The following is a 12,076-nucleotide window of genomic DNA, read 5'->3' as shown; positions in this document are numbered from 1 at the left end:
AATAAATCACCATCCATAACTAAAGTAGAGGATCATGTTGACATCATGTAACAAGTTTATTGGCTACAAAACGACAAACTATGGGAAATTTTAAACATTATATAGGGTACTAAACACTCGGCAAAAATTTCTGAGAAAATGAAACGATAAATCTTTGCGAAAACGTTTTATATCTTATGAACTCAAAACCTGTCTACTACAAAATTAAGATCATAGTAGCTAATGAGGCATGAGAGTAAGCTATGACCTACATGCACACATACGCTGCTAATTCTGAGGATAGAGTATTGTAAAATTTAGAGGCTTTCGAAGGAACCTCAAATATAAGCTTGCTAAATTACCTTCCCAATTTTCTCAATCAGATACTACAATCTGAATTTTCGTCGGACTAAACAAAACTAAAGTTATTTTTATTGTTATTGGTGAGATATTGTTAGAAAAATATTCAGAAGGCTCGTGCGAATTTTAGAACATGGACAATTTAGCATATAGGTCTAAATGATAATGCCATCACCTTTATGCTAAGAAATAACCATTCAATCATTCATCACTTGCAATTTTCCAATCAGCCATTCCATCAAATGAAAGTTAGTCACTTACATGTCACATCGTGCTCTTATTTGCTCTTTGCTTTAATCTCTCTGATTAATAGAGGACGATTAACGAAAAGCAGTCGACACCTTTGCTGGCCATGTGATGATATGTTAGACTCATGTTGTCTACGGAAGTAGTGGTTATCAATCGAGACAAAGTCAACCAGATAGATACGACTAGAAGTAGTTTAGCGATAGCTAAAGCTTTGACAGTTTGTGTCCACTCAAAAGGTGATTTGCATTTCCTTTTTTCTTCCAAATATGCCGCCTGCGTACAGGCTATTGTTAGCATTTTTTATTTTCTTCACTATCTGAGTATTAGTAAACAATCATCTTTTAAGGATACTTTATCAACAGCTTACTACTCTCTTTTATGGATTTATCAGTTAACTGCAGGTTTGAGCGGTATGCCCTAATGTTCACTTCCTTCCCCTGAGAATACCATCAGTATTTCATTTAACTGCTTCTAAAATCTTGGCCTCGCTTAAGTGATATAGATTACATAATATTTTACGGTTCATTTTGTATTTACCAGTTCAGTAGGAAGGTTCTTTTATGTGCTTGCAAGCTCCTTTGCTCAAAAATGACCTGACCATCAGAACCAGGTTGTCCTCTCTTATAGGTAGAAAGCTTTGCCATCAAATTAGTTCTTCTTCGACGAGCTCTCAAAGCAAGGCAGGTCGCTAACAACTTCATCTCTCTGTCGTTTGTACAATTGTAGGTTTGGTTTCGATTTGCCGGACTGAACCATCACCGAGACTGATAACAAGCAGCAGTCTAGTCTGTTTCAATTTGATGGGAGAGTCCTGGTTCCAGGTGCTATTACTATTAGGCGATATGTTTTTAATTCTGTGTCCATTCTTTTTCTTGCCTTCCTAGTGGAGTAGAGACCCCTACGTGCCGCTTCACATTTCACATCCTTACTTGTTGAATTTAACTTGTCACCTGTCGTCCATGTCAATTTTTTTACGGTTTGTTCACTTTCACTAGCTATGCACTGGGTGCATCCTTCGCTTCCGATGAAGATATCTTTGCCCTCTCGCACTAGGAGTCCTGTGTAGTACACATGGCCTTTTTTGCATAATTTCCAGACTCCCCTTTGGTATCCTGGGAAATTGACGAAGTCTTTGGCGTCCTCAGCTGGTAGGTCTGGAAGGTTCACCTCTGATCTTAACAAGGTAACAATAATTTTCAACCATTCGAGATCTAGGGCGTCGTCCTTACCCTGGAGAAACAATTCAAAACGGTCGTGTGCTTTTTTAAGTCGATGAGTACCACCGCTGGACCATGGAATTTGATGCATAATGGCCTTACTTTGGACCTCTAAAACACGAACGAATAAAGAAAACTTTCTTGTTTGGTCGTGCACTTGACTCAGGATTTTCAAATGCACTTGGGGATGCTCAAGGTACGCTTTGATTTTTCCCAACGCGTCTGTGATAATGGTTAACTGTTGATCCAGCCCAGGCTGTTTTTTGATGCTAGCATCCGCAAGTCGCATTTCAGCCACTACCCTTTCTGTTGCTTGGGCCAGGTAAAGAATTGTCAAGTGATTTTTAAGAGTAAAAATAAAACGCATATCGTGCATGCCACATGGATACGGTTGAGGAGGGCGAAAAACTATTTGCGGAAACTTTAGCTTCCCCACATCATAGTTTAGGCGACGTAAATCCCTCTTTGTGCGCTCAATAGAGTTGACAACTTCATGTGCAAGCTGTTGTACTTTTTCTTTGACATTCTCGACATTTTTCAGGGTCCTTTTGATGATATTACCATAACGGTAGCTAAATGTAATTACTGTTGAACATTTGGGACATCGCATCAGCTGAACATTGTTTCCCTGTTCTTTCACCATCCACTCGTCCATTTCCTCGACTTTTATGATATGACCACAGTCGAAGAGTTGCAAGTATCTTGGAGCTTCTGTATTGTTAGCACGTCCATCAGCTGATTTTATTGAAAGACTTTTCGTATTGCAGATGGCACAAAGCGTAGGGCAATTTTCTCCACACAAACCAATGCATCGGTGGCCACAACGAAGCGTCTTGGGGCAGGGAGCATTGCATGGTAAGCGTTCACATTCTTCTCCACAGAGATTATTGCAATTGCCATGGCGACAACTCCACGTGCAAGGCTGCCTACAAGGTTCGCATGGTGTTGAACAAGGCTGCCTACATTTGTCGTGAGGGCACACCCGACTGCATTTGCCGACACAAGGAGGACAAGGTAAATAGCAAGGAGCTTTGCAACGGTGTAAACAAACCAGAAATCGACTGCATTGACTTTTGCAAATTTCATGTGAACGCCTTCTCTGGCAATTACCGCATATTCCAGAACACTGATGACCACATTGCATTATTTTTCCACATACAACCGGGCACAGTACTTTTTCTGGGTTGTCGCAACAGCGCATTTTGATATTGTGGCTACATCTCAGACGTTTGGTCACGACCTCTTGGCAAGGGTACCCATCACACGGTTTCCCGCACAACCCCTTGCAAAAATGCTGACAGGAAAACTTTTGACGCGGACAAGGTGCCCTACAAATGGCGGTTTTCCTCTCGAAACAGGACACCCTTGTTGTGTGCCCACATGGAAATGTATGCTTCATTTTCCGCATACACTTAACACTTTCACATGGTTTCCCACAAGCACCCTCACAGGGGTGACCACAATATAGTTTTCTCGTGCATTTCTTCAAGCACACTACACTTCTTGGATCTCTATGACAGGGTAATCGACGGGTATGTTTTACTGGACAATCTAGCTTCTTCCAAACCATCTCTTCGCATTTGTATTGACCGCAAATTTCAGAACATTTTCCATTGCAGTAATGACCGCAGGGCAACTTTCTTTCACATTTCTGGGTACAATCAACCTCAGAAACATCCTCCGAGCAAAGACATTTAAGTCGATGGTATCCACATGCCAAGCTCTTTTCAACTGTTTCCGCGCACGCAAACATACTACAGTCATCACTGCATCTTCCACGGCAAGGATGCTCACAAGAAAGAACCCGTTCACAGGGGAAGTTGCAGGAAACCTCTTCTGCTCTAACAAAACAGGGCATCTCTTTTTCATGACCACAAGGAAGTAGTTTTGTCACCACTGTTTCACATTTTACATTCTCAAGCCCATCTGTGAGTTTTGAACACGCCATGTACTTTTTGTGTTTACAGGAAAGTGTAACGGCGACCCGTTTCTGGCAGCTGTATTCATGGCTGGATTTAGAACAGGGGATATTTACCTCGTGTGCACATGGCAATTGTCGTTTAATCAAAACCATGCACTCTAACTCCTGTTCAACAACGGTCGCAAACGAGCATATGGCAACCATTATATGGCCACATTTTAGTTTCACTTCCACTCTTTTTTTGCACTTGTACACGTCAGGATTTGTATGACAGGGAAGAACGATTTTGTGATGGCAAGGCAAACTTCTTTCAACTTTTTCATGGCACAGTACATTTTGAATACCAGCGCAAAGAGCATGACATTTCATGGACTTTCTGTGTTCACATGGTAGATCGACTAGAATATTCTCCTTGCATTTATATGTTTCAGGATTTTTGTGACAGGCCAATGTAATCGTATGTTGACACGGTAATGTTCTCTGGACAAGCTTCATGCACGGTCGCATTTCACAATTTTTACCACAGAAGTCTCGGCAAGGGTGTCCACAAGGCCGAAGCCTTTCGCATGGCTTTTTACAGATCAAAGCGGCTGGATCGCAGAAACAGGGCATTTGGATGAAGTGCCCACACGAAGGGAGTGCCATATTTATTTCAACCCAGCAATCTTTACATGGTGAACCGAAGTGACACTGTTGTTGACATGGGTGACCACGTGCACACTTCTTTTGGCATGCTTCTTGACATTTTGCTTCGCGTGGGTCCATGTAACATGGAATGGTTTTTTCGTGCCCACAGGAAAGGAGCTTGTCAACCAGAGTTTTGCACTGGTATTTGCTACAATCTTCACAACAAAGACCAGGACACTTATGACCACATAGCAAATCTTTACAACAACCCTCGACGCAAAGAGGTGGGTTGTGCTTTATGGAACATAAAATGCGTACGAAATGTTTGCATGGCAGTTCAAGGTCAATTGTAGTGTTGCAAAGGCATGTTTCGCTGCATTTCCTTGAGCAAGGATGACCACATTCCAGAATTTTGCTGCAGCGTTTGTTGCATTTTCTGTAAAGCATGGGGTCTTGGTGACACAGCAATTGTTTTTCATGTCCGCATGAAAGGGACTTACTGCATAGAACTTTACAAATCCTTGTGCAGTGGCTCCCACAAACCTCAGTACAATTGTGTCCACAACTGAGTGTTTTCTCGCACTTAACGAGGCAAACAAACTCTTCTGGCTCAACATGACACTGTACTTTTTGTTCGTGACCGCATTTGGGGATTATTTTCAGCATAAGGTGCGGACATAAACAGGCATAGGGATGACACCTCCTCTTGCATTGATGCTCATTGCTGCAGGTTTTCCAACACATCTTTGGGCATCGACCCGATTCGTGATACTCCTCTGTAGGGTGACACTTTCTTTCACATGCATGGCCACAGTCGAGGCGCTCTCCACAGACCCTGTCACAGCCTCCCAGTGGGAACTTTCGGAAATCACCCCCATTTCTTACTTCACTACAACGGCCATGCCTCTTGCAAACCAGTGGTAAAGTTTGGCCAATAGCGTTCTTTGTTCCAAGATCATCACATATTTCTTTCCAGAGTGGGCTTTTGCATTTGAGAAGGGTAAAATTTCCGATGCAATAAAAACCTTGACGAGCTCTTGATAATGCCACGCATATTCTGTTCGATTCTTTGAGGAACCCAATCGTGGAGTTGCTCCTCACCAACGAGAGCAAGATAATGTCATTTTCCTCGCCCTGAAAATTGTCGACGACACATAACTTAACCCCTTCAAACTCTTCTCTGGGCAGTTTGTTCTTCAGCTCTAACAGTTGGCCTGCATACATGGTGAGAATAGTGATTTGCGCTCGTTTATATCCTTGCAATAATAGATAACGGCAGAGTGCTATTAGGAAGTCTGCCTCATGAGGATTGGAAAAACTCTGGAGACCACGAACTTGATACTCAGGCTGACTATGATCGAGGAAGAAAAGATTATGGCGTAGTCCAGAGATATCGTCAAAATGACATACATTTTCATGGTCAATGATCTCATGTACATAAATTCGTTTAGTTAAGGCAGCAATCTCGGGACGCATGCGGTGTTGGATAGCAAGGCGTTTACATTCCATGTCATTTAGCACCATTCGTTCGAACAGGGAGATTTCGAGGTTGTATTCTGTGGCTAATTGATGGACCGTTGGTTTCGGGCGCAGCTGTTTGTGGTCCCCAATGAGAATTGTATGTTTTGTGTCGCAAGCAAGAGAAGTGATGATATGAGCCTCCATAACCTCAGCAGCTTCCTCGATTATAACAATTTTGGGAACTATTCTCTGAAGCATCGAGTGGTACCTCGCTGCACCGCTGGTCGTCATCCCAACGACCGTTGCTCTGCGTATTACCTCCTCCTCCTCTTGACAGGTAACGATTTTCCATTTAGCGCAGAGTTCTTCGTGTTTCTGTTCGCCTCTTTGGATCTCAAGTCTCAAGCGTTCTCGATAGCTTTTAACCCAGTATAGATACAATCGAAATCGCTCTTTCTCAGCTAAATCCCAGATGTTTGTCACCCTTTTTGCTTCGTCATCAGTCATCGCTGAAATCTTCCTTAACTGAGATTGTACTTTGCTGAATTCTTCTTCCAAAGAGATCTCGTCTTGTGACTCGGGTGATTGGCTTTCAGCTTCAAATTGGCTTTGGCTGTTGTCGCCGTCCATCACTTGACCTCCCCCACTACGTTCTAGGCTGTTTATTTGCCACACGAACGAACGGTCCTCGTAAGTACCGTCTAGGACGCCCCCTTCGTGTTCTGATTCTGGTATTAGTAATAACTCAAATTCTTCATCGCCCTCGATACATCGTTCATTTTGCAGCCTTGAAGCTTCTTCTTCTATGGTGATGGTTGGCTCATCGTCTCCGGGGTCTTCTTCGAGTACGAAATTCCACGGATGACCTGGCTCCTCGAGGCGCTCCGTAATTTCGGCGGTAGTTTCTATTTTTGCCTCAAGAGAAACTGGTGAATACAAATCATTATGCAACGTTTTGCTGTTTGATAAGTCATGTTCAGGACTCACTTCATACAATTCCCCAAACGAACTGGTTAGGTTGAGAGGGGTCGTTTGTGGTTTTTCCGCCTGAGGTTGAGTTGTTTCAAAGGGAAGCATCGTTTCTTCATCGTTTCTTGTATCTCTTTGCGCCTTGTTCTCGTTGGGGCTCTCTTTGGGGTTTTGTTCATCAAATCCTTTCACAAATCCGCCTCCAAAGTAACCACTTGTGTTATTATATTCTAAGGTCGGGAAAGGAGTGCAATCAATACTAACAGCTATTTCACCCTTATCTTCTGGTAGAATGATACACTCCTCTTGGATTTCACCACCTTCATCTATCTTTGACGTGTTTGCGCTCTGATTCAGATCATTCAACCTCGCGTTGTTGCAGAGCCACAATTTGAAAATGTTTGAAATCGTCTTACATTTAGCTGAAGCTTTCGGTGGTGAGACAGCTTGATACAGTTGGTCTGTATGCTGCATCTGCATGAAGCATTCCAATTCTTTAAAATCCATCACATCACCATCCCCCTTGGCAAAAGAACCCTTTAAAGCTCTCATTTCTCTGTTATTTAATCGAATTTTACCTTGTACTTCATCGCGATCATCACGTCGTCTATACATCTTCGTAAAAAGCTTTAGATTACATGCTTGTAGTTGCTCACTTTTACACCTTCCGCCAACTCTAATGATCTGTCTTTTTGGAAGAAAGTCCATTACCTTCTCGAGAAACTGATCCAGAGCATGATTTGTATAACAAACCATCAACATTGGTGACGTTTTACTCGGGTCCCATTGCTGACGGTTATCGAGCAAGCACCGCACAATTTTAGCTCCAACGTAAGTTTTTCCTGTGCCTGGTGGCCCTTGGATGACAGAAAACTCAGTTGAAACAGCTGTTCGCAAAGCTTCTAGCTGGGAACTGTTCAAACGTAGTGACTCGACAGATGGCTAGGCTTCAGGTTGCAGAACAGGTACTTTCTTCGCTTTTGTTAACTTTGGTACATCAAGGGCCTTACTGAGATCATAACATACGGGATCTTGGTCACTTTCGCGCCTTAGATACTCTGGTGGATCCACCTCTGCACAGCATTCAACCAAGTACTTCGTGAAAGGCATGTTTGTTTCATTCAATCCTTGAAGTCCCTTTAGAACGTGACGATAGGCTTCGAAAAAGGCTGGTGACTCAACCATTTGGTATAGATCTCGGCCTTTTTCGATTTCAAAAACACTTTGCTCCTCAACGAATTGAATGTAAACTTTACCTTTCTGCAGGTCTTTTGGGTCTCGATTGGCAACTATAGCAAAAAGCAATGTTTCGAAGTTGTTTTTGGAAAGACAAAGAAATGATCCAAAGATGAGCCTTTTTGATTGGGCCCAGTTTGTCTTGCCGAACTGCGAAACATCAAATTGAACTTCGTAATTAACTCCGGATGTTGTGAACTCCTTGCCAACAATAAGCACTCGCTGGTAGCATTTTATCAGCTGATTACGGTTTTCTCTTGAAACATGATGCGTTATTTCGTAGATACCTTCCCTTAAGGGCTCAAGAAAATCCTCACGTAGCAATCTGAATTGCACATCTAGGTAGTGCTCGACGTCTTCGTAACGTCCTCTTTTTATGTTCTTCCGTAAGAAAGGAACTTCTTGAGTTTTGATTTCTGTAGTCGTTGGACAAATGGGAATTTTTCTAAAATCGTCCGGTGGCTTTTTTTCCGTCGTGCCGGTATAGCGCTTTCCATGCCTTGCTCGTTCGGTTCTTATTATGTCATCTCTTACTTGCTTAAAGTGATTTAACTCTTTCGTCAGCTCATCTTTTCCATCAACAGTTGTCTGCTCCAGGGTTTGTTTCAATTGATCGTAAGGTGGGTCCGCATACGAACTTGGTAAGTGACCCAAATAACTCGTGAACACTTTGATTAAGCAACCAATGAATTCTCCTCGAGATTCCGGATCTTTTAATGCCTTCGTCAATTTAACACGATCAAGCAAGTAGGGAATTTTCTTATTGAAAAATGCTGATCCTTTGAGCGTAGCTAAAATCTTATTCGTGTTTTCGTTTGATGGGGCATCGCAGCAAATTGCTAATGTTTTAGTGAGATCCAATATGAATTCGTCACTGTTGTGCTGTTGCTCTTCTGATCGTAGAAAGAACTTAAAAAAATCCAAACCATCATTCAGCTTCTGAACAATCTCAATGCAATCCATTTCTTTTAATTGTGAGAGGTCAAGGACGATTCGTTTTTTGGGAAATGATTTCTTTTGATTGTGTTTATTTTGTTCACACGGAAGTGGAGCCTGCGTTTGGTGCTTTGTGGTGGGTGGATTACTTTTTCGTGGTTGATAGTTCCAGTTTTGACCTGTATCATACGAATCAATAAATACTTACATGAATTTTCTACAAAACAAATTTTATTCTAATGTTACAAATGTTTGCCGGTCTACATACCAAAACGTCTTCCTTTGCCACGCGAAGGAGGCAATCCATTACGTTCATTGGATTCCCGTGATGCCCCTCTCTCGTGTCCATGAGGATCTTGTTTCTTTTGGTCACATTTCCCACCTTCAATATCGATAGCAAACAGTTAAGCCCACAATCGAGACATTTATGACTAAGCCAATTTAAAATTTAATACACAGCCGATGTATTTGTTAGCAGATTACCTAAAACACCAGTAATTACCGTTTAAATGGAGGGGGGGGGGAATGAGTGCACAAATATGTTTCAAAATTATTGCTGATTGTGGGAAGGAAGACAGAAAAGTTGTCTAATTAACTGCGTTCCTGTATAGTAACTCTTTTGAAACAGTTTTTACCAGGTTAGGTGTGGCGTTTACTTAGGATCTTTCCATTTTGATAAACTACTGAAAGGTACGATTTACAACCAAAATTGTACCAGGAAATCACTCTGCATACCTGCTGTGGTGTTACCAGGTTTTGGCGTAGAATCTGCAGATTGGTCTTCTGCTTTTGTCTCCTTTTCGGTTTCTCTTGTGTCAGTTTGTAACGATGCTCCATCATCTAGAAAACAGCAAGTTTACTTTTTCTTTTTAATCTTAACGCTGAGAGCATTACTGCAGTAAGGTTGCTTTGTGTCTTCAAATTGTATCTACAAATGTGTAAAAACTAATTTATGGGAAATCAGAACTCTACAGACCTGAAATCGTTTCCTTTTTCTTATTTGAAGGCGCTTGTGTCTTGCCTTTTGTAAATTTCTGTGGCTTCCTTCTCCTGTGGTCCTTCAGCTCTTTATTCTGTTTTGCGGAACTGTCATCTTAAAATTAAAGAGAAAGGTCATACAAGGAAGGATTAAACACTTTTGTTGTCACTAAAACTTCAATACATGAAACATACCTCGATCCTTTCCCCACTCCCCTTCTTTCCTCGCTCCTTATCGTTGAACGTCTCCCCACCCCCCCCACCCCCCTTTTAACCTCTTTCCTTTCGCTCCCTTGGTCATCGTACCTTCATTTCCTGGCTTCCTTTTCCTGCAGTATCTCATATTTTAAGTGACTACGCTAACTTGAAACCTCCTTAATAATTTTGCTTCACTGCATTCCTCTGCCCTTTCTTTTACTTTCCACATCTCTTCCTTCCCTACCTGAGATACTGGGTCTACTTTGTGTTTCATCAGCAGCTGCCCCGCAAGCGCCCTGTGGTTGTGACATTCTAGTTTCCCCCTTTCCTCGCTTTTTTCTTTGACGTTTTTCCTGCTTTGGGTTTGATGTTTGCTTGGAATCTATATTGTAGGGTTAAACAAGGATTGAGAAACCACTTCATTTGAAAACATTTCTTCAGAAAAAAAATTCTTTCTTCTCGCTATTTTATAATAGATTTGTTTTGGATTAACTTTGGTCCATTGAAAATGTTTGGTTCTGTGGTCCTTCACACTGCAGTTATCTTGTCCACGTTCGAAATTGAAATAAATTGTTTTGTTACCTTTTGAGACTCCGTCAGACTCTTTCAGGTTCTTGGGATTTACTCCTGACCGTCTCTGTGAAGACATGCTGAGTTCTCGCTGAGAGCTGAAATTGAGAATTCAAAGGAAAGAGATTGTATCACTGACAAACCCAGCGTTGTCCAGTCATGGTGCACAAGACTTGCTTTCTGGTTAATGTCGATTTGGTTACAGTTGGGTATCGTTCCCAGAATTGAATTCGTGGGTTTCACGTATACAAAGGTGAAACTTGATATGGGACATCTTAAAAAAAACCTAGGAAAGTTACTTAAGTAAAATAATCAGTTCATTTTAAAAGGCCTAAATTCATATCTCTTACAATATGCTGCCTATAGTTGCTAAATGGAGAGAACCGTGTACCTTCTATTGTTTGCTCGTTCCTTTAACAGCGCCTACGGATGCATTAAGACTTCTGGAATCCTGAAGTCCTCACTTGTTTCCGGAAGAGCTATGAAGTTACTCATATTTATTATTTATTTATTTACTTGAGGATTTGTACCAAGTACTGGAGCAGAAACAATTGGACATGGGTCCCCTACGAGGTTTAAGCTCCAACAAACCCACCCATCTCACCCCAGGGGAGGACATCCATCACACCGTAATCTCGTGCGTGGGAAATTAACGTCTCCTACCCCTAACCCTGCAGAAGACGGGACCTCCATTTATTCGTCCCTATCCAAGAAGACTAGAATATCTAACCATTTCTTGATGTTATAGAAAGGTAGCATATTCTTCTCAATTATTTTAAGACCTTGAGTGTTGGTCCGGCCGGGGCTCGAACCCTCGACCTCCCGCCAAACAGTCCGGCTGCGCTCTATCCATTGGGCTAACCGGGAGGCGGTATTTGGAAAGGTTCTGCCAGATAAGCAGCAATCTACCCTAAACAAACATTCCGAATAATGAGTTTCCGTCACAAATTAGAGCAATCAGTTTGTTTCGATTTTTCTCCCTCACAAAAATATCGTGTGATCTTTCATCGGCCAGAGACGAAAAACGTATCAGTTACCCCGCCTTTAAGAGGAGGGTATACCAAATCAAATTCTAGACACACTCTCGCCTGCACACAACCTTGTATTAACACTGCACTTCATGACATAGTCCAGTTTTTCACTGGTTCTGTTTGACTTACCCTTAAAGCTTTAGTTCCCCTACGACTGTCAACAGATGCAGAGGCGATGGTATGACCATGGCACTAAAATGGAAATGTATCACGGTCATCATCGGCAGAGGTGGTTACTCATGTCAGTAGGGGTACTCAACTCCTGGAGTTAAATAAGTTACTTTGCTAAGCGCGTAGAACGTGCAAGGGATGGAAAACTGTCAGTGGCTAATCTGGTTTACTCC

At 42.1% G+C, this 12,076-nt stretch overlaps 1 protein-coding gene across 1 annotated transcript; it reads right to left on the bottom strand.

Annotated features, from left to right (window-relative positions):
• Nucleotides 1-37: 37 nt before the first annotated feature.
• LOC111322242 (NFX1-type zinc finger-containing protein 1) lies at nt 38-11,996 on the bottom strand. Its single transcript, XM_088751799.1, is given in 6 exon segments — nt 38-9,134; nt 9,224-9,337; nt 9,691-9,795; nt 9,932-10,048; nt 10,714-10,799; nt 11,862-11,996. Coding segments are annotated over 5 exon segments (8,157 nt in total). The 5' UTR covers nt 10,781-10,799; nt 11,862-11,996; the 3' UTR covers nt 38-1,380.
• Between the last annotated feature and the right edge of the window lie 80 nt (nt 11,997-12,076).

This window comes from Stylophora pistillata, chromosome 3, assembly GCF_964205215.1.
Source record: "Stylophora pistillata chromosome 3, jaStyPist1.2, whole genome shotgun sequence".
Taxonomy (NCBI): domain Eukaryota; kingdom Metazoa; phylum Cnidaria; class Anthozoa; order Scleractinia; family Pocilloporidae; genus Stylophora; species Stylophora pistillata.
This window is presented reverse-complemented; position numbering and strand designations above follow the sequence as displayed.